The sequence below is a fragment of the Phoxinus phoxinus genome, assembly GCF_949152265.1.
Source record: "Phoxinus phoxinus genome assembly, chromosome: 1".
NCBI lineage: Eukaryota > Metazoa > Chordata > Actinopteri > Cypriniformes > Leuciscidae > Phoxinus > Phoxinus phoxinus.
In genome coordinates, this window is record NC_136876.1 from 29,559,665 (window position 1) to 29,584,128 (window position 24,464).

At 42.0% G+C, this 24,464-nt stretch overlaps 1 protein-coding gene across 1 annotated transcript in view; it reads right to left on the reverse strand.

Moving 5' to 3' along the window:
* The window catches only part of cacna1aa (calcium channel, voltage-dependent, P/Q type, alpha 1A subunit, a), a 110,031-nt gene that overhangs the window by 73,997 nt on the left and 11,570 nt on the right, over window positions 1-24,464 (reverse strand). Inside the window, exons 3-5 of the mRNA XM_079618413.1 lie at window positions 17,871-17,962; window positions 14,337-14,489; window positions 14,029-14,216 (exon numbers count right to left, since the gene is read on the reverse strand). Coding sequence (XP_079474539.1) covers window positions 14,029-14,216; window positions 14,337-14,489; window positions 17,871-17,962 — 433 coding nt within the window. The remainder of the gene's footprint in view (window positions 1-14,028; window positions 14,217-14,336; window positions 14,490-17,870; window positions 17,963-24,464) is intronic.

Here is a 24,464-nt window from a genome sequence, read left to right on the forward strand (position 1 = left end):
TCTAGGGAAGGAACCAAGGCTACAAAAGCCCAGATTGAAACAGCCCACAAGTGCTGCTTTACAAAAACGCAGATGATGTCACAATGTCTGCACAATTTGGTTTTGGAGCATTTCAAGAGCACACTTTTTGTTTTAAAGGGATAGTTCACCCAAAAATGAAAATGGTGTCATTCACCTAGTCTCGCCAGACCTTTAAACTAACGGCAGAAGGTTTGAAGTCATAGAGGTAGGCCATATGACTTTGTATTTAAAGTCTTCGAAAGCCTTTAATAGCCGTTTATGAGAGACAGACTAAAAGTATAAGAAATTATGAAAATATTAACTTTTAAGGGTCACCATTTGCTTTCATTAATTGAAAATTAATGGGCATTCTGCATTCAAAAAAAGAGAGAAATAAGTCATGAGTTTGGAACGGGGAGAGTAAATAAAGTAAACTACAGTAGCTATTCCTTTAAAGATATTTTAAAATAGCTCATTCATTATCCAACTAAAGCTGCTGAGATCTTCACATTTTATTTTCATTTATATTAAATTGTTGCATTTAGCAGACAATTTGATCCAAAGCGACTAACAAAAGGGAAACAAAAGCAATTTGTTAAAAAAAAAAATCTATATTTGTAATATACAAAGCCATTTTGTCATAGCTATGAGCCATACTCATCCTCCCTTCCCCTGTTTCTGTCTCCCTTAATCTGCCCCACTTCTTTTTCATCCGCTCCTTCATGTCTGAGAGCTCTGAAAGCCCCAGTATGTACTGCAGCTTTTTTGCAATTAAATTTTCATAGGTTTCTTTCTCAGCAGCTGTAAGAATAACTTCAGTTGAGCAGGGTGTGTTATATATAGAGCCTCGTTCACCAGAGAGAGGAGGGAAACAGGAGGGAGAAAAAAGCTGGGGCAAGTAGAAATAGGGGTTTAGAGGCGGCGAGACGCAGAGTAATGAAAAAAGAAAACAAGTATAAAAATACAGTAAGACCAAATAAGAGATGTTGACATCTTATTGGGCTGTGGACAACTGCAAGCCTTAGTCATGTGGAATCACCACCCTCAGACTTATTTCTCATTGCCAAGATCCTTTTAAAAATAAACATTTAGTTCTTCAGGTAAATCTGATGTTAATTTGTGGGAAGTATTGACGTGGCATTGAGATTAAACTGGTCCCTGAGGTAACAACATTAGTATGTGGAAATCTTGAACATGGCATTGACATCACTGTCCTATTTTCTGCCGTAGAGGGCGGCTGAACTCACCTCACCGGAAACAGCTCTGTCTGTTCAGTGGACAGGCTGCCCACAAGCGATAAGACTATAAATGCACTGCACCGCTTCTGACTCTATAGGCAATATTTTGCTTACTGTATGTCTGCGAGTGAAAGGTAACGGGGATGTGGATTAGGTGGGGCTATTCAGTCCCTAAGATTGGCTATTTTTGATAATCTTGAAGTAGAAGAAACCAGTAATCCTCTACACTAAGGATTAATCAAAACCAAAATAATACAGGATGTCCAGATGAAAAGATGAGGCCCTCCAATTTCAAGCCCATCTGAGACAAAAGTACAGTGTTCATGCACCAATAATATAGTATATAGACCATATAAATATATTATGACAACTCTCTGAAGATTTTAGCATGGTAATGGATATGACAATGTTAACGTATTTGGTCTTGGCGGAATAGATCTGCTACGCTGCTGCTGCAGAGCAAGTACCGGAACTTGCTACTGCCAATACATACGCTGATATTCTGCTGTGATTATGCAAGTCATACTGTTGATAACGCAGTTAAGTAGTTAACGCAGTTAATATCATCAGCTCTGTTAAGGACCCATCAGCCTGCGACATCTAGTTTCATGACAGAACTAGAACTATGCATACCGGTATATATATATATATATACACAGTGGGGAGAACAAGTATTTGATACACTGCCGATTTTGCAGCTTTTCCCACTTACAAAGCATGTAGAAGCCTGTAAGTCTTTTATCATAGTGATTATCATCTTCAAATGTGAGTGACGGAATCCAAAACAAAAATCTAAAAAATTACATTGTAGGATTTTTAAGTAATTAATTTGCATTTTATTGCATGAAAAGTATTTGATACACCAGAAAAGCAGAACTTAATATTTGGTACAGAAACCTTAATTTGCAATTACAGAGATCATACGTTTCCTGTAGTTCTTGACCAAGTTTGCACACACTGCTGCAAGGATTTTGGCCCACTCCTCCGTAGAGACCATCTCCAGATCCTTCAGGTTTCGGGGCTGTCGCTGGGCAATGCGGACTTTCAGCTCCCTCCAAAGATTTTCTATTGAGTTCAGGTCTGGAGACTGGCTAGGCCACCCCAGGACCTTGAGATGCTTCTTACGGAGCCACTCCTTAGTTGCCCTGGCTGTGTGTTTCGGGTCGTTGTCAGAAGAAGCTGGAAGACCCAGCCACGACCCATCTTCAATGCTCTTACTGAGGGAAGTAGGTTGTTGGCCAAGATCTTGCGATACATGGCCCCATCCATCCTCCCCTCAATACTAGGGGTGTCACGATTCTCCAAATCTTTAATTCGATTAAATTTTCAATTCTAAGGTCACAGTTCGATTTGATTCTCGATTTTTTAAAAATGTTTTTCTAAAGGACAGGTTGCTATGCCATGCATTTTTAGACTTTCATGCAATATAATATCTGACCAATTTTCACAATGTACCACACTACATTGTCAAATTTAAAACATTTATTAACAACATAATGTAACAATAACTTATATCTTCAGTCAATTGGAAACTTAAGGAAAATGACCTGCCATTTCTCTTTTGTAACTGCAGTCTTCTTCACAGAAGATGACATTCTAGTTCACACCAAAATAAACAAACAAACAAACAAACAGTTGTTGGTTTAACAGATACATCTATGGTTTTGTGGTGCCTGTAGAGATGCCCTCAACCTCAATTTACCTCAACAAGGCAACATAATGAACAACACTCATCTCATTCGTGGAGGTGGAAAAACAAGTTCTTTGTGACATGCAATATTTATTGTATTCAAATTTAAATGCAAAACTAAGAAAAGGCGTGAGAGTCGGCTGTTTTTGTCAATAAAAGTTGCTGATAACTTCTGGATTTGAAATACAAATAGTGAGTAAATGTGTTTGTGGAACAGCCACGGATCAGTTGCACACAGCAAACAAAGCATATGTGAAAGCACTACAGCGTGTGCTGCTCCTGTACCGCATACGCACTGCAAACGGACAGTGGCGATTCTACATTGAATTACACCCTGGGCGAGACCCCCTTCGAGCTTATGTAACACGTTCAAATAAAGTTTTGACAAAAGAGGTTTTATGAAAAGATAAACCTCACATATTTCAGAGTTTAAATAATTTTTATAAAAAGAATGAGTCAAAAAAGATAAATTACTGACATTTACAATGCACATTAGCTTTTATTATTAATAGTAAAATTCAGTCCGATTTTCTCATGGCGTCTGTCGTTGCTACCCAGACAGCAACATAGTGTCGCCCAGATCCGGGCCACATGTGGATTCCACGCGTACCAGATGTGGGCCGGATCTGGGCGACACTATGTTGCTGTCTGGGTATAGAAGTTTTAGTAGCTAATGGATTTCCACCACCTAAAAACGCTTGCTGAAGATCTGCTACAAGATTTATTTATGGAGAAGAGAAAAACACCCATGTGTTTGGGTGCCCCCCCATACTGAAAAGTTTATTTCGCTGCCCCTGGAAAAAAAATGAGCCTCAATTATGAGCCTTGCGCCTACATTTGAAATAACGAACTCGAGCGTGCAAAAGACGCGATACGTGAACAGCCTCTTGGCGAGCTACACATATTGGAGACCCCCTTGACATAGCTTCTGTGCACGGCAGTGACGGCACCTTCTCAGCAAGCAGGGGCGCCAATTTGCCAATAATTGAAATGATAGATAATAGAAAACCGCTTCGCGGCGCAGAGGATGTTTTTTTTTAAACTGCTCGAGCCGCCCCTAATGTGACATAAAAAAATGCTCTGTTTGCTCGACTGCTCGGTTCGGCCGTAGCAAAAAACGCTACTACTAACGGAGTATGTGTGAAACGGGCGTCAGTCATGCGGCCAGTGGCCATACTTCCACATAGGCGACTTCAGTGAAAGAGCGAGGAGGGGGTTCAAGTTCTGTCGATGGGTCTCCTGCATTTGCCATGCTATCTTTTGACTGGCTGTAGCTAAGTTAGAGGAGGTTGACTCGCAGCACTTCAACACGCTTGTTTTTTTTTTCGCTTGGCAAGCCGACCGGACGTGACATGAGAGTGTGGCAGCATCGACGACTCCATTTTTGAATTTGAAGTTCAAGATTGTGACTTAATTTCGGTCTTACTCAATACGGCGCAGAAGTCCTGTCCCCTTTGCAGAAAAGCATCCCCAAAGAATTATGTTTCCACCTCCATGCTACACGGTTGGGATGGTGTTCTTGGGGTTGTTCTTGCATCCTTCTACATCAGACCACATGACCTTCTCCCATTCCTCCTCTGGATCATTTAGATGGTCATTGGCAAACTTCAGACGGGCCTGGCCTGGACATGCGTTGGCTTGAGCAGGGGGGCCTTGCGTGCGCTGCTGGATTTTAATCCATGACGGCGTAGTGTGTTACTAATGGTTTTCTTTGAGACTGTGGTCCCAGCTCTCTTCAGGTCATTGACCAGGTCCTGCCGTGTAGTTCTGGGCTGATCCCTCACCTTCCTCATGATCATTGATGCCCCACGAGGTGAGATCTTGCATGGTGCCCCAGACCGAGGGAGATTGACCGTCATCTTGAACTTCTTCCATTTTCGAATAATTGCGCCAACAGTTGTTGCCTTCTCACCAAGCTGCTTGCCTATTGTCCTGTAGCCCATCCCAACCTTGTGCAGGTCTACAATTGTATCCCTGATGTGCTTACACAGCTCTCTGGTCTTGGCCATTTTGGAGAGGTTGGAGTCTGTTTGTTTGATTGAGTGTGTGGACAGGTGTCTTTTATACAGGTAACGAGTTCAAACAGGTGCAGTTAATACAGGTAATGAGAGGAGAACAGGAGGGCTTCTTAAAGAAAAACTAACAGGTCTGTGAGAGCCGGAATTCTTTCTGGTTGGTAGGTGATCAAATACTTATATCATGCAATAAAATGCAAATTAATTATTTAAAAAGTCATGCAATGTGATTTTCTGGATTTTTGTTTTAGATTTCGTCTCTCACAGTTGAAGAGTACCTATGATAAAAATGACAGACCTCTACATGCTTTGTAAGTTTTATCCCCGGTGGGGATAAATTTATCCCCCCCTCAAAGTGATCAGTGCTTCTACACTAGTGGCGAGACGGATCACAAAACTTATCACGGATCCGTGGTTTGATTAAAGTAAATTTTATTTAAAAATGCGCTACTTTGGCTGGCTCTGATATAGCTGCCGCAGCCTCTCTGTAATCACCACTCTGCAGACTTGCTCAATGTCCCGCCCATGGCGCTATCTGATTGGTTACACCTCACAAGTAATCAACACTTGCGAGACGGTTGCAGGTCCGCTGGGCAGTGGAGCTGTGTGTCGAAAGGAAGGCAGCATATTCAGCATATTACTGAAGCGGGAATAAACATCACAATCTGATTATCTGTTTCTATAATGACAAGCAGAGTTAGTGTCCCAGTCACACCACTGAGAATGGCCGAAGTTACACATACGGTGTTTCCCTTAATTGAGGCTAAAGCAAAGGTTTTTTGATTACTCACTCACTCTTGAGTGTCTGGCGCGAGTGATTTCAATGTTAAGTCAATGTAAAGACGCGTTTACGCACCTCTAGAGCCTCATTCGCTACACTGCGAATGAGCCGTTTAAAGTGCTAAAATGTGAACTGTCAGTGCAGTAGAACTTTTTCGTTGTGCATGATCAGTTCATATGTGTGGGGAAAGATAAGCTATTAGAGTAAAAATATTGCGTTAGGCTACTTCATGAGTTAATAAGAAAAAAGATTGTTGTGTGAAGTTCATGTTCTCATGATTTATTTTTAGGAATAAAAATGTTTCAAAACATCCCCCCCTCTGTTTTTTTTTCACAAATCGCACCCTGTATATATATATATATATATATATATATATATATATATATATATATTATGGCGATATATATATATATAATGGCGATATATATATATATAGTTTCCACAAAAATACTGAGCAGCACAACTGTTTTCAGTTAATAAGAAATGTAATAAGAAATGTTCAGATAATAAGAAATGTTTCTTGAACATCAAATCATTATATTAGAATGATTTTTGAAGATTCATGCGACACTGGCTACGTTTACATTATAAGACTGGAAAAAACTGGAAGAGAGGGACACTCTCGGAGAAAACAAAGGAAATTAACGTCTCAGGTTACAACTGTAACCTATGTTCCCTGAGAACAGGGAACGAGACAATACGTCATCGACGCTTTGGGGAACGCCTCAGGCGTGACAGGTGTCTGAAATCACAATCAAATCACGGCAATCGCATTGACCGGCGACAGCCCGTGAATCATTACGTGAATGATTAATGTGCGACCTGGAAGTATATAAGGGCGCCTTGCAAACATGACAAATCATCCTTCGTCTGAAGGGACTGTTTGGTAGGCAGGCCCCGAGGCATGGCAGGGAGACGTATTGTCTCGTTCCCTGTTCTCAGGGAACATAGGTTACAGTTGTAACCTGAGACGTTCCCTTTCGAAGGGAACTCGACAATACGTCATCGACGCTTTGGGGAACGAAATACCCACTCCGCCATGCTGAGGGGAGTGCATGCCAGGAGGCAGTGACAACTGTCAGAACCAGCAAATTCAAATGAAATGCAAGAACCACTCACCCTCAGGTCACACTGGGCTGTCAGTGACAGCATTCCCTACGGTCATAGCCCAAGCTATAAGCCTAACAGGAGGAACTCCAAATAAGTAATCCGAAGGCCTACCTGGGCCTGCTCAAAGGCCTAGGACCACAACTTCAATTTAGAAGGGGTCCCTTCTAGGGAATGTGGCTAGGGAACCCGAGGGAACCCCAGCCAGTCACTATACGGGGGAATATACCACCCGAAATGCCACCAGGACGGCCTGACCTGGTGTCACTACGTCGGACACTTCAGTCTGGCCAAATTCCTGTCTGTCCGGAGACAGAGCCTCTGGACATTTGCCTTAGGTAAAGCATCCAACCCGAGGGACTGCGAAGCTGGCAGTGAACCTCAGGCCGGATCTCAGAGACGGGATATCCCGGAGAGTATGACTCAGCATAGTGCTTTAAACCCTTGCTAGAGAGGGGAGTTTCTCTACTCGATCCACGGATCTACCCAGTGTTTGTGTTTGAAACACTGAGGAGGCCTGTGAAGGCCTAGGGGCTGATCTAACTGGGAGGCCTCACGAGAGGCCTACAACCGTCTGACCAGACTCAAAAGTCCAACACTCATAGTGACCCTCAGTGAGGGGAGCAATGGACCGACTGGTAGGAAACCAGGCTGTAGGCAGAGTAAGAAGTTCCGGGAGGGAACCAGAAGCAGAGGATGAACACTTTAGTTGAGCCAGGGCACGAGCTCGCTTTTAGCAACAGCCTAATAAGGCCAGCTGAACTGATAGCAGGCGGCCACTAGCTTCCAGAACCCAGCATCGTTGGGGAACCACTCACAGGGAGGCCTGGCGAGGCCTACTACCTGATAACCACAGTATGTGGGAGCTCATATTCAGGAAGGCCTGGTGAGGCCTGTAACCTGATAACCCCAGTATGTGGGAGCTCATGACCAGGAAGGCCTGGTGAGGCCTGTAACCTGATAACCACAGTATGTGGGAGCTCATAACCAGGAAGGCCTGGTGAGGCCTGTCACCTGATAACCCCAGTATGTGGGAGCTCTCATGACCAGGAAGGCCTGGTGAGGCCTGTAACCTGATAACCACAGTATGTGGGAGCTCAGTGTGTGGGAGCTCAAAACCAGGAAGGCCGGATGAGGCCTGTAACCTAATAACCACAATATGTGGGAGCCCACATTCAGGAAGGCCGGGTGAGGCCCGTAACCTGACATGTGGAGACTCATAACCAGGAAGGCCTGGTGAGGCCTGTAACCTGATAACCACAGTATGAGGGAACTCACCTTCAGGGAGGCCTGGTGAGGCCTACTACCTGACAGCCACAATACTTGGGAGCTCACATTCAGGGAGGCCCGGTTAGCGGCCTACCACCTGATAATCACATTACGTGAGAACATGCCTTCAGGGAGGCCCGGTGAGGCCTACTACCTGATAGTAGGTCAGGCTAGCTGTCCAGTTGCCTGTCCTTTGGGCTTGCCTACAGGGAGGCCTGGTAAGGCCTACTACCTGATAGCCACCGTAAGTGGGAATTCACCTTCAGGGAGGCCTGAGGAGGCCTACTACCTGAAAGTAATCTTAAACAACTGGTAGCTATGAGCCCTGAATCTGGGTGACGGTTCGAAGGCGGCCTGCTAAGGCCAGCCCACTGGGGACTCGCCTATCAGGGAGGCCTGGTTGGGCCTACTAGCTGACAGCAAGTCAATTTGCTCCAAAGGTACACTGTTGGGAATCATACCACACCAACAAGTAAGTCCCACAATGTTGGGACTCACTTCCGAGGAGGCCTGTTTAGGGCCTACTACCCATCAGTGAGTCAACTGCCCGAACCACCAAGGCCAGCAACACTTTTTTGAAGTGAGCTGGCCTACAGCGCCCACTTGGGGGCTGCCCATACAGGAGGCCTGCTGAGGCCTACTACCTAATGGCGCAGCCTTCGTTGGCAGATAAGCTGTTTACACAGCGCCTACAGCATTCTGGTACCTAATCACATTGCCCATGGCAGTGTACTCAGCAAAAGCGCTAGCACCCTTTGAGCAAGGGGAGTACAACATACGCCACTCTGCCTCAATGGAGGCCCCAGAGCCAGGGGCCTACCATCTGTAAGCATGGGCGTCAGCTCATGGCAATGCTCTGGCTTCAGGGGAGCGTACTTCGACCAAAAAAGAAGTGAAGGCTAGAACTTTCCGCTCAACCCGAGCCATAGTGGTGCGAGGTAGGATAATACAGAACTGAAAGTGAAGGACTTAGACCTGCCCTGTATCACGGGGGAATACTCTCCACCTCACCCTGAGGTTTACCAGGGTGCGGGCCCGCCAGTGGCTCTAGGGGTGACAGAAAAAGTATCTGTGCCCAACCTAGGGGAGTGGGGCTTGTTTGTGAGCCAACCACCTACAACCCGACGCTCGAGCAGTAGCTCAGCGAGGTGAGTAAAGCCTATACTGGCAGCCCATATCCGTATGCTAGTTCTGCACGGCAGGGTCGGGCAGACAGACCCAGCCTCTTCGTGAGGCGAAAGGCGGCCTAACCCTGCTCAATAAAGACACATTGTACTGGGGAGGCCTATTTGAGGCCTAACCCAGGATCTTTGTAAACCATGCCTCTGCACCACGCTGCATTACTCTTGTCGCCCCAGAATGCAGAGAAGGGGGCGGGCCTTGGCCTAACGACTCCCATTGGAGGAGGCTGTCATACAGGGATGCTAGGAACCTATATACACAGTGAAAGTTCAGAGGCAGAAATGCTTAAGCAGAGCGCCTCCACTATCCCTGGCACACCTAGGCCAGCTACAGAGGCGGCCCTGGTGAGGGCCAGCCTGCAAGCATAGATCTACCTGAGGGCTCGGAGGAGCCACAGCCTCACTAGAAAAATAGTTATTATTTCATACAACTGGCTGCAGAATCGCTCAGCCCACTGAAAACCCAAACAGAGCTCAAGGGGGCGATGTACTCAGGGAGGAAGTCAGACGGTCCCATGGACCGGACATAAGATCTATCTGAAGCACTAGCGTCAGTCTATACTCCAAGATGAAAATCCTATGGGAGGGAGACCAACTACCCTACCCTGAGGTGGCTAATAGCCCGAGGGCTAAGATAGTCGTTCTAGCCACCTAAAGGGGGACTTCAGGGCCCTAATAATCCAAAAATGTACCTTACATGACCCCATAGCTCTATACAGGGAACGAGGTCTGTAGAGAGATAAATTTATGTGTTAGTTGCACACAAAATTACTCTTAAAGAAGACCACTCAGCTCACCTGCGGCGTGCGAAGTGAAGACTTACCAGACAGTTCTTTATGAACATGGGGTCTACCACCGTTACATGCCTGAAAGAGGCACTCTCCTAACCAAGCAGAGGCAGGCCAACAGAACATTGTTCTAACCATGAGCCCAGCCTCAGGCCTGATGTAGAAAGCGTCTGGGGAGTCGGGGAAGAGAGGAGAGGGCTAAGATATACTCACGCCCTCAGGGGGAGGTGATCCATGCCGATGCTGTGTGCAATCGTGCTGGATCACCTCCCTCAGATCCCTCTTCTTGCGGGAGTTGCACCTCTACTGCGATCTACTCCTCCACGGAGGAGGCGCACGAGAGGCGACACTGGCTCTCTGGCCCTGTCTAAGGTCCCCGGACCATGATGGGCCAGGCCCTCCCGTCTGTCTGGGTGTGGATACGGATCTCAGCGGTATGTATTTGTCCTAATACAGCTGAGCGCGCCCTCGCCTCTCTGAACTTTCCAGTCACCGCCTACACAGAGGTGCCAAAAAGCTCAGAGGGCGAAAGCAGCGAATCGAGGAGAAAGACTTTCTCTCTTCTCCCCGATGTCGGCCAGGTTCACTCCGTGGCGCAGCTCAGTAACCGCCTCAGGGGTCCCACCCCCTGGACGAGATCCCCCAGCAGATTGGCCTGGTGTACCTGCAACACCGCCATGATGTGCAGGGTAGCACCGGCCTGACCCGCTGGCGTGTATGCTCTGCCATTCAACTGGCAGGGTTTGAGCTCTCAGTGTAGACGCCTGTCCAGACACGAGATAGTTGCAAACGTCTCGTCAATGGGCGGTATCGACACATACCCATGCTCTCCTATCACCTCAACATCAGTGAGATTAGCCCGCTGATGTCGGTGGACACGGGCAGAGTATGGGTTCTTCCATGTCCTCTCGATCTCAGCATGAGATCGGGAAGAAATGAAAGGCTCACCTGAGCTAGTGGTTTTATGACTGGGGAAAAAACGCTCTCATAGTGAGCGATTTTTCCCCCAACGTTACCATAAAACCACCAGTTCAGCATACACGGGGCAGGGTGGCTGAGAAGGTTGATTATCACCACCCTCATCAGCCATCTCCTGTTTGTCCGGAAAAGCACTCACTGCTTAATCTCGTCAGCCGCCGCATCGCCTGAGAGGATTATACCCCTCTCAAGGCGATCGGCGGGCTTCATCTGGGATCCCTTTTTTTTTTTTTTTTTTTTACCCAGACGCTGAGCCCTCTTCTCTCAAGGAGAGGGTCAGACGAGATCGGAGCGTTCTCAAAGAAAAACGCTCGCAATTGTACAGGCAGTTCCCTCAAGAACTGCCTGTGCGCGCTCTTCCTTCCCAGACAGAAAAAGCACAGTTGAAAACACTCAGCCTTCTCAGTGCATTTCATAAATACCTGATTTTCAAAAGCGGTTACAGACAAAACAGTCCCTGAAGACGAAAAGATGATTTGTCATGTTTGCAAGGCGCCCTTATATACTTCCAGGTCGCACGTTAATCATTCACGTAATGATTCACGGGCTGTCGCCGGTCAATGCGATTGCCGTGATTTGATTGTGATTTCAGACACCTGTCACGCCTGAGGCGTTCCCCAAAGCGTCGATGACGTATTGTCGAGTTCCCTTCGAAAGGGAACATCTGAACTCTCTTGCTATATTAACATCCCCATTCGAGACATGATCACACTTGAGTTGATCACCTCCCAATTTACATATCATTCCCTTCACCCATCTCTATCTGAATTCACCCAAAAATCTATATGGTTAAATGCGAACAATTATCATACAGTATTATACACTGTAACATAGTTCGTTGTTATGGGAAGAAGGAGGTGCGAACCGGCGAACATTTAAAAACGTAACTATACATTTTAAACTTAAATATAAATAAATAAACAAAAGATGCAAGTAAAGACGGCAGCCCCTCACGGACGACTGCCACCACACATAATAAATCAAAACATCAAATAAAACAGTCCAGGTCTGGTCCTCTCTCGTCCTTCACCATCGTCGTTCCTCCGTGAGAGATATGAGACCGGTGCGTCGCGCCGTTCTCTCACAGCCATTGGCCTCGTCCTGCTCGCCACATACATGTTTGGTATCATTTGAAATGTCTCAGTGTGACTGGTACAAAAGGTCTCATTCCCACAGAAGTAAACCAAAAAGGTAATAAGGTGTGGAGAGTTTAGAGATATCTTGTTAACTGCTGTGGGTGTGCCCCCATGTAAATCGACTTCCGTCCCCAGTAAGTCAGGGACTGTGATTAATGCAAATTCCCATTGTGAACTCATGTTTACATTTGAAAAGAGGTGTTGCCTTGGTCTGAGTATTTATGGAGATGCTGAGAAGGGTTCAGGGCGCGATTTGTAGTTCAAATCAGCCCGTGATGTTGAATGTCCTCAAGACACTCAGCATCATGTATTTTTCTTATGTCAGGTAGCTTATACATCTTTTCTCTTTATCTCTGAGCATTTGAAGGTATTGTATTGATTATCTAATTGGCATGATACATTTACCTGACTAATAATAAATTGTTATTTACTCTGAATTTATTTTCCCAAGTAGATTAAGCGAATGCGTATGTTCCCGCTAATCTGTGTCAGATTAGTGACGGCCTAGAGTCCAGTTTTGAGTGGAGAATAGGGCACACCAACTGGGATTTTAGAGTTCCGGCTAATATTTGGCACTAATTCCAGTGTACTTGGTTTTGTAAAGACAAAAAGGGAATTTTCATTTAGGACAGCAAAATGTTGCTCGGCCAACCTAAATAGGGTGAGTCTTACCTCTGTTAAATGTAATGTTACTCTAGTTAAGTGTACGTGGGAAACCATGGCATGATTAAACCAAAGCTACTATCAGAGAAGTAATATTGGTCGGCTTATATCTGTAGTAGTGGCCATGACCTTGGTCTAAACTAAACGTTACTTTAATTCAAGTGTACACTGACCACGGGAGGCTAACAGCTACAAAAATATCTAAGATTGAGTAAGCGTGAATGCGACCGTCTAAGATATTAGCCAATTACCTCGGTTAAGTGACCAAACCAGACGCGTCTTTGATAGTGAGACCCGCATTAAACAACCGGCGCGAGGACCTCAAAGCGACATAGATTCCTAATGAAAGGGTAAAATATAAATTAAAGAGTTAAATAGATTAATCAAATGTGCTACTAAACTATATGACCAATAACCAATTGGCATTCCAACCTAAATTCGAGTTCATGATAAAATGGAGTCAGATAAAAGTTTAATTGGAATTAAATTACTTTGCCACGCTGAAAAGACACGCAGTAAACCTTCACCCGCTTATCGGAAACTGTCATTGGACCCATGGGCAGGCCTTACAACATGCAAACAAATAATCTGCAAGTAATCGGAATGATACTCAATCGGACTGAAAAGCCCTCATGTAAACACCTTAATCGATCCGATGGAGCTTGATCCGAATTCAATTTTGATCGGATTGAAAGGGGTGATTTTTTCCTTTCCTTATCCAATCGAGAGGACATGTAAACTCTTGATCGGATTGAAAACCAAAACAGAAAGGACTGCGCATGTGCAATAGCATAATGACGTATGACACGTGGAACGAACTGTTCTTCCTGTCATATAAATGAGTGCCCCGTCAGTCATTTAAAATTCTCCTTTCACTCTGCATCTGTGAAGTGGAGCAGGACAATGTCCCACCAGTCGTTGTTCTTTCGGATTCTCATCCACAGAAGACTTGTTTTGGGCATGGGGAGGGGTATTTACTGCGTGATAAATATAAGCAGCATGGCACAACGGTTCATATGTCATTGTCTCCAAATTATGGCCAGAAATGGATAAATATTTGTATACAGTAAACGCGCACATCTTTGCACATCTGTTCTTTGGTCTATTTAAGCATAGGTCAAAATTCCAAAAATGAAATGAGGAAGCTCTGTGGCATTAGTCAAGTGCTGCAATGCGACTTACATAGTATAGCAGGTCAGTCCAGCCCTCCATGGTGATGCACTGGAAGACTGTGAGCACGGCAAACAGGATGTTGTCGAACTGGGTAATACCATAGTTAGGTCCAAGCCAGTACTTTTTACATACTGTTCCATTAGGACACCCTCGAGCGCTAGTTTCATTCCCGCAAGGAAACTCCTCTCGGATTTCATCTAACAGAAAGAATAGGGTGTAAGAAAGAGAAAAGTGTGAAATCTTTCATAATTAATTAAATTGTGCTACTTGTGATTGTGACATTCCATGATCTCCAAAACTGGCACCAAGTGACCTACCAGTGACACTGTCAAAGCATGTAGTATGAAATTTGCCCATATAGAACTCTAGACCAATGATGGCGAACATGAGAATGGCAAAGAAGAGCAGCAGACCGATCTGCAGCAGTGGGATCATGGCTTTCATAATGGATTTGAGAACAACCTGCAAGCCTAGAGGAAAGAGAACAAGCATATTGACATTGTCAGAGGTTTTAGAGTTTGTTTTTGCAGCATAAAATTGGATTACAAAACTTGACAGCTTGTAATATAGCACAGAATGTATCATGTAAACTGTGCATCATCATACTTCAAATATACTAAATCAGCTGTGCATCATCATACTTCAAATATACTAAATCAGCATATAAAAGCAATTCTTATGAACTGTATATTCAAGTCTTCTCAGATCATGAGAAAGTTTTGAACAATGAATATAATGATATTTAATCTTCCCCTACACCAAGCCCTCAAATCACAGTTGCGGTTGCATTTTAAACCGATCAAATTGGTCATGTGACATGCAAGAATGAATGTCATTTGTCTTCAGCAGGGTTTCTGCAGTTTTTATGAAGATACATTTAAGACTTTTTAAGGCCTTTTTAAGACCAAGTAAAGAAAATGTAAAGAATTGATAGAACACAATTTGTCAATATGTTCTCTAAATGTAAATGTCTAGGGAGAAACACAATGAGTTGGATTAACACTTCACAGTTTAAAAATACTACTTTCAACAGATATCGATTACTTTTTAATTCATTCTACAAAAAAGACTGACTTGTTCTGCTTCCACCCACTAGAATATGGAATCTATTTTACTGTACTTTCTGATCACACTGTACGAAAGTGACATTCTTCTCCTGTGTTTTTGTCTTGTTTTCCAGTGCAAATATCTAAAGAATCTTAAATCAAGATGCACTTACTGAGACTTACTGAGTCTTGTTTTCTGTAAAACTGATTATGAAAACATTTTATGATTAACAAAATATAAAATATCTGCCAAAGTGCTCAGAAACTTTGATAATTCATTGATAGATATAGTATGTTCTTGTCCAAAGCATAAACTCACTTAATTTTGTATAATTTTTAAAGACATCATTTGCATTTCAAGTAAATGTATCTATATTTCAAGATTTTTAGATATTTGTATTGGAAAACAGGACAATTTGTTCTTGCAATGCATGCAACATTTAATGCCATGACTATGAATATAAAACTTTCTCCTCTGATTTAAGACCTTTTAAACACCATAACTTGTGAATTAGGACTTTGTAAGACTTGTTTAAGACCCGCAGAAAGCCTGCTTCAGTGACTTAAAGTGTGAAGCATTTTTTGTTGTTGTTGTTGTGGTTCTTCTTATTTTTTGGAGCTTAGCAGTACAAATCACATTAACTTTCATTGTACAGAAAACATATAATTAGGGATGCACTGAAATGAAAATTCTGGGCCCGAAAAATAAATGATAAAATTCAACAATTTAACTGAATCTGAATAAAAAAAAATACAAGCTTTTATTTAAAGTAACACACAAAAATTGGACAGACAATAGGCCTATATTAAAATAATATAAAATATTAATATCTTAATATCAATATATTATTCTTCATTCAGTTCTATGCAACAGAATCAGATTTAACAGATTTTTTTTTGGACTAATTATCAAAATAAAGTATAGTCCTAGAAAGCTATTGTTATCAGAGCATGTGACCAGATAGCAGGGAGCGGATCAGTGAATAAGAGGGTAGCGTCATTTTACTAGTGATGCCCAGCACGCCTTTACCACACCATGGTACAGCACAGTAGGGCCGTTGCAAACAGAAACTACTCGGTTACTATCGTAACCTCAGTTCCCTGAGAATAGGGAACGAGTATTGCGTAGCTATACGTAGTGGGGAATTCCTACTAATAAATTCCTCAGATTTATTGAAGCTTAAAATGTAAAGCGCATTGCAGCTACACAGCGAGCACAGTGAGAGACTGGCTCACTCATTGGCTGTGCCGCAGCAACTGCACATCCAATGGTGCAGGCACCTCTAACGTATGCGCGAATCAGCTCACATCGCACCGACATAAGCCAGAGACCGCCAAATAGGGCGAGGCAGAGCCTATAAATGACCCCGAAATTCGCCATTATAGCAGGTTGAAATCGACTGAAGCGGCAAAACTTGCCATGTTACTATAGTGCGGCAGGCTACGCAATACTCGTTCCCTATTCTCAGGGAACTGAGGTTCGATAGTAACCGAGTAGTTCCCTTTCGAGAACAGTTACTTCATATTGCGTAGCTATACGCAGTGGGGACACCATGTAAAACGCCGCACCATAAGTAAGTGGCCGAACATGAAACTCAGGACCCCTGAGTTCATGAAACAAGCCAGAATACAAATATATGTATATTTGTATATATGCATAAATATATATATGCATAAAGCCAGAATACAAGTATATATGCATAAATATACTGATAAGACCGGACACCTTCGGGTCTGAATCATGTATACAGTGATGTCACTAAGCTCATACCCCAAATAACATACCAATAGACCAGAACCATCAGGTCTGATATATATTCGGGGACCGAAAATAACGGCTGTAAAATCCATGGGGCCCTATTTTGCACCAGCGCACAGCGGACTTTTCCCTCCACAGATGCACGTCGGTAAATTAGGGAAGGAAATTGCGCTCCCGGGGGCGGTTCAGCGAAAAGAGGAGGTGTGTTCCGGCGCAAATGTTCCTTGGTGCTATTTTGCAGTTTGAGAAAACAATTCTGCCACTGACTAGGAAAAACCTAGTGTAAAGACAGTTGCACGTTAGACATATGCTATTTTAAGGGCACGTGCTTGGCCATTATGTAGCGTGTGAACAACGCGCATACACTTTTAATTTTAATCTAAACAGACGCAGCAGTTTTCATTTTTGCAAATCATACATTATTACAAGAAAAAATATTAACACACGAGGGAAATCATTGTTGTGTCCATGAAGATGTGAAGAAAATAGGCATAAATCTAGCTTACACAATACCCAAATTTTGCCTGTTTAACCGAAGCTAATTTGGGTGGGTTTCTCCCATCCCCATACAATGTCACTTCTCTGTCTTTACGGTCCTGACGAGAACGTCGGTCTTCTCGGCTGTGAACCGCTCCTGGCGTGCGCCTGGCAAATCCGCCGTTATAATAGCAATCCGCCATGGAACAAGTGCATCTGCTCTTAAAGGGAATGTGAGAGGACGCTCTGATTGGTTTATTTCACGTTACGCCCAAACCACACCTATGAATAATGAAGCTACTTCAGACCAACCCATTTTAGATTTGTGTCGGGCGCAAGAGTCATTTATCCCGCCGGTATAATAGCAACAGCGCCCGGGATCCACCCACAAAGTTACTTGCATTTCACGTTTGATACTTGCGTTTCAGAATGTTAAAATAGGGCCCAGAGTGTTTTAGCGCGGGAGGAACCAACTCCATTGCCCCTTTTGCTAACAGATTCTGTAATTTCGGTGCATCCCTATATATAATACATCAAATTTAATAAATTGAAACAAATATGTTACTCACTTGGAATTCCAGACACAAGTTTGAGAGGTCTCAACACTCGAACAGCACGCAGGGTCCTCAGGTCAAAGTCTGAGCCCACTGTTGACAGTATTCTGGAGAGAAATAATAACGTTACAGAATGAATCATAGAGGACCAAGACAACACAAAGTCAGTTGAGGTTTAAACTGGGATATTGTGGTAAACAGCAGCCCTTGTACTAATATAGGATTAGCTTTTAGTGACAGTTTAGATTTTTTTAAATTGAGAAAAACGTGTATAAAGGGAGAGAAAGGTGCATGAACTGAGCTCATGTAAATCTATTTACATCGAGATTAAGCTAATGCCCATTCTGAACACTGACAATTTTTTTAATCATAAATGACTATATTAAGGCTTCAACTGGTCAGACATCTATGCTACAGTGTGTGAATCATGGACTCAAATACGATAAGCAGTGGCCATTAATGGTTTGAGAGAGGATGGCACACACTGACCGTCCCCCCGCAGAGTGAATGTCAGAGGTCCATGCGCAGAGAATAGAGATAAATGTGGGTACCGCTGCTTTGTATTCATATGACCTTTATTTGTGCAGGAAAGTCACTGGAAACTGATTCTCTTTAGTGATAACATGCAGAGAAGAACAAAGACGCGAATCCAACTGAATCAATACAGCACGGAGAGTGAAACATATATGACACGGGAATTTTAATCAACATTCAAACCCACAGATGTAGCAACAAAATATAATTTTTTTCGTCACATGAAGTCTGTTTGAAGACAGCTGACAACCTAAACTTGCTTCATTGTTCATGAAAAAATTACATTGAGATATATTTTAACCCGTCTAAAACTGCTTTGACATGAGTGTCAACTGTTAAAGAAAGTTGTGCTGCTATCATCTTTGTCTTTAGTAGAACAAACTAAAAGCAACTGAGGACATAGAAAAAAAAGCAGAGGACATAGATGCAGAGAGGCAGGAATCATGGAGGTTGAAGGAAGACTAGTTATTCAGTTAATATTAATGTAAATTACTGGGGATGGACAGAAAGCCAAATGAGAGAGAGAGAGAGAGAGAGAGAGAGAGAGAGAGAGAGAGAGAGAGAGAGAGAGAGAGAGAGAGAGAGAGAGAGAGAGAGAGAGAGAGAGAGAGAGAGAGAGAGAGAGAGAGAGAGAGAGAGAGAGAGAGAGAGAGAGAGAGAGAGAGAGAGAGAGAGAGAACAGTGAATGAACAGAGCAAAAGGGGGTTGGAGGAGGAAGAGGGAACAGAGAGAGGGGAGGAGCTGGATGAGAGGAGTGAGAGGAAGATGCTGACTGGCTGATTTATTCCCATCTCTCCTCGTCTATTTATAGAGCTGCAGTCTGAGAGCCACCACTGTCAGCTGTACCTGACTTATTATACAACACTTTCTCTCCCGTTCTCTAACACATTAACGCACTTATTTCTCTATGATGGTGGGGACTTTTCATTGACTTCTACTGTTTTATAATGAGCTAATAATGTTTTTGATCTGTAACCCTAAACCTAACCCTCGTGGAAACCCTTATATTTTTCTTAGGAAAACAAAAAAAAACAAATTCCTTATGGAGACTGTTGGCAAATGTTAACAAACATACATACACAAATAAAATGACCTAATGCTTAAGTGAACATTTTAAATGACCCTAAAAAACAGAAACAAAAGTCAAACCACTCATAAAACACAGATTATTAGTCTTATCATTTTAGTGCACGTTTTGAAACAAAATAAAACTCTGTTGTAACGCCGAACATGTTGGTGCCATGGCCTACATGCATGTAAACAAAACAAAACAAAACAAAATTAAATTACATATTTAAATAAAATAAATAAATTGCCCTTACTGGAGAACCCCACCTAGCTCAAGGCCCCCAGGTAATTTAAGAATGAGACCCCTGTTGTAAATGTATACATAAAGTGTTTCTTACACTAAACTGGTGTGTTAAGAGAGAGGCTTTGCTGTTTTGAGGAGGTTCAGGAAGGTGAACCATGGGTGTGCGGGCTCCAGAGGAGCCCCCAAAGAATCTGACAGATTGAGCTTATGGGATACAGAGGAGAATTCACAGGTGTTTACACTGCACTGACACGGGGCAGCCCACAGGGAGGCATCTGCCAATCCATCTTACCACAATCCCAGACACACACTGTGAGTGTGGGAGAATGTGTGTACGGCTAGGAGTGAGAGAAAGCGGCAGTGTTTTTTGTAGCAATGGAAATAAATGTAGGTCAGTGCTGCTACTAGTCAAAACACTACCGTTTAGTTACCAACATGATATGAATACTGTAGCAGCAGTGAAGTCAAAAACACATTCACAATCTTTTTGTTTGTTTAGAGAGTCGATGAGGATGACAACTCCGATCACAGATTTCCTCGCAATACACCATATCCCCATAGCAACCGACAATTCCTCATTCAGACAGTTTCTACGGTTACTGGGCCCTTCTCATTCATAACTGTTTCCATGGGAACAAGAGCCATTTCTCATTGATATAATTTTAGCATCACTGAGCTAACAAGGCAAAAGGAGGGGTTTGATGAATCTAAAAACATACAGCATCTACGTACTCTGCAATCGGTCCAATACACAGTCAGATATTGTTTTTACAAAATTAAATATCCATAGCATAATCATACATATGCGGGAAAACAAACATGCTTAGTCACTGTGAAATATTAAAGGGCCCCTATTATAGATTTTTGAAAATGACCTTTCATGTAGTGTGTAACATAGCTTTAAGTGAATGAAAACATCCTGCAAAGTTTTAAATCTGAAAGTGCACCGTATATAAAGTTATTGTCTTTCAAAAGTGAGAGTCGACTCTGAAAAATGATTTCATTGACACTAACGAGTCATAAGCCGCTTGTTGTGACGTTAAGACGAAACATTAGCATATTGCCCGCCCACTTATTCGTTACTGTCTTTATTTTACGGTGTAGGAAGACTCAGGACAAGCAGAGCTGATGATGTTATGGCAATGGGTGTTTTTGTTTTTCGACACGTGCGCTGCACACGGTAGACCAATCACAACAGACTGAGCTGTCTGGCCAACCAGAGCAGAGTAGCTCGCGAAAAGGAGGGATTTAGAGAGATTGATTCAGAGTCGTACATATTTTAAATGTTTAATATTACAGCCTGGTATGATGACTTAGGAGTGAGGAATAAGAATAAGTTGCAAAGGATAGTGAGAATGGCAGAAAAAAATAATAGGACGCCAGCGAACACAGCTTGATAAACTGTATTTGCTGGCAATACACAGAAGAGTAAGAAGGGTTGTATCTGACTCCGCACACCCACTTAACTCTAAAAAGTATATAATAACATTAAATACCAGTGGCAGTTAGAATATTAAATGAAGGGACTGGGGAAATTAACTCTTTTTGAGAATAACTTTTACACTGTATATTGTGTATGTGTATAACTTGTGTTTTTATAAGAAGCCAAAGGAGAATTTCCCCATTGGTGAACAATAAATTACAAACTAACTAACTACCTATATACACAAGGTCCACACAAGGTAACACACACACACATATTTACATATATATACGCATTTACTGTATCCGAAGCGACTTACACAGTTGACTGAGTAGGATGAACTTGACACTAATAAATTCCTCGGATAACACAAGTACAATCAATGACACTAAGTGGAGGCATATAATTAATATATGTGATAAATTGCATATATATATATATATATATATATATATATATATATATATATATATATATATATATATATATATATTTGTTATATATATATATATATATATATATATATATATATATATATATATATATATATATATATATACATTTTATATTAACCTAAATCAAATATTTCATAAGAAAAATCATATTTTTGGAACATCTAATCTGTTGGTGTACAGGAAGGTCTTATTGTAATGTGTTGGCTATTTACATCATTTAACCATGACCACTGTATGCATAAATGGTGTTTTTGTGCACTCTCTACTTCATGTTGCAGCTGTTTTACATCAGATTTCAATGTGTTGCTCAGTGTATTTCTATCGAAAAATAAAGAGAAAAAGGGAAAAAGAGAAAGGGCTATTAGTGTTTGTTATATCAAAGGACCAGAGCTGAGGTGTTGAGAGGAGACATATCATTTCATCTTCAAAGTGCTCCTCAACTGAAAGACACATCCGCCATTTACCTTCCACAGCAAAGAGAGAACAGCTGTGAGCAGAGAGAGAATATCAGCATGTGAGTGTGTGAGGAAAGAGAAAGTTCTTGTGTCTCAAGGTTTTGCTGGATGATTGATCATCTGCAGTAGTGAAAAACAGGTTACTGCAGCAGCTCCTGCATAGACTGCTCTCATTGGCTTGCTCTGCTTCTCCTCTCTCTCAGTCTCTCTCTCTCATACACATACAAGCCACTGCTTGTTTCCAACCTACTGCTTCTCCAGTTGCATCTTTCCCTTTCTCTTATCTTTCTCCTCTCTCCTTCTCTTCGATAAACCCTATGGAAAGACAAACCCAAGATCTTACCCAGTTCCCTTTTCTCCTTCACCCTTGCTTATGTATTTATTTGTCCATCTTTTTTTATTTTGAATTCTCAAAATATGCACATACATCTGTTAAACAGGACAATTGCTCAGCCTACTTCAAACGTTCACTGTGTACATGATGAAGACTCAGAATAGAGTGAGTATGGAGAAAATGGCTGCAGCAAACAGGGCTATAGCTCTCCTCCCTACTGCAGCCAACACACCCTCTGACCCATTTACACACACACACACACACACACACACACACACACACACACACACACACACACACACACACACACACACACACACACACACAAAAACGGAGAATCTTATGTACATACACATATAAACACAAATACATATACATACACAGAGAAGACAACAAGCACCTATTCGTGTACCCTGAAAAACAACAATTTCTCTTAGCTATATCATCAAATATGCAAATAATAATTAATAAAAATTGACCATTAAAATAATACAAAATTATAATAATAGCATTTTATAATAAACTAGCATTTTATTTTTTATATATTTTAAGAGTTTTGTTGACAATGTACTAATGCACATCTATCTTGTTGTCCCTTTTAAAATAATTATGACACTTAATATTTTATTTTGTTAGGTTTTACATAATTTGACGCAAGCTTAATATGCCAAAACTACAATGACATTAATTGTACAGTAAAATTTGGTCATTCAAAAGTAGAAGTTTGCAAAAATATCTTTATATTTTTATAAAAATATAAATATATTTAGGTTTAAATTCTCTACGAAACACCTTGTAATGTCAGGCTTATAATGTCAATCCTGTTAGAATCAACCCTGTTTTCTCGTATATGCCCTTGTTAATGTTATATTAACTTATTAAAATTTACCTCAAGTAGTATTCATCACATTTATTTGTCTAAATTTTTTTAAAATCTTACAAGTTTACTGAAAAAGGCACCAGGTTCTTAGAATAACACAACCGCACGAAAACTGACTAAACACACCTACATGCACTTCTACCCCTCTTCAGTACAACTCAGAATATGACAGAGCTGAGATGAGAATCCGTTCACTGCTGATGTGACGGAGCACGTCACATGATAAATGTTTTTGCCACACATCTACCTCCTGCACATTTTTAAATTTTCACAACACCACCCACCATGCATTAAACAACCAATAACAACGCATGAGATCCAGCAGTTCAGTGTTAGTCATCATGCTAACTGAGCTACAATGGTTGATCAATCAAGCTTGTGGATTGTAGGTCAAGTGGCAATATCTGCCTGAGCCAACCTTTAAGCACCTCTCCTTTCAGTCCTAGTTCTCTAAATTACAAACTAAATTGGATATGTGAGCGAATTTGATGTACGCAGAGAGGGATGGAAAGGCTATAACATGCATGCTGGAGAAGTAATGTACTGCAAGATGATAGGCAGTGCAGACATTATAACATTATAGATTCAATTTCACAGTATTGTTTTCAGAAACATACACTACCATTCAAGAGTTTCAGGTAAGACATTAAATTGACAGTAAATATATTTTTCATTAAAAAAAAATAGGCTACATCTATTTAAAAAAAATCCTGTTATTTTGTACTTTCTATTTCTTTAATTTCAGTATATTTATAAATGTTTCTTGAGCACCAAATCAGCATATTATAATCGATCATGTGACACTGAAGACTGTAATGAAAATTCACAGGTTGAAATTACATTTTAAAGGGGACCTATTATGCAAAATTCACTTTTGCATGGTGTTTGGACATAAATGTGTGTTGGTAGTGTGTGTACACAAAACCACCCAATAGTGATACAAATCGACTTACTCTTTTTTTTTTTTTTTTTTTATCCCCATTTCAATCCCAAATCATAAGCAGTGTCTCCCAACGACCTGTTTTCAGCCATGGGGCTGGTGTGACGTCACTATAGCCACAGGCCCCGCCCACAAATGTTGACAGACTCTGCCGTTTTAACATAGAAACACCCTGATCGAGTTCACAGCGAGTTTTACACATCCGCCATTGCTGCACTAACAAGAATGTCGCCCAAGTGTTGTAGGTGTTGTGTGGCTGGATGTATTAATCCACAT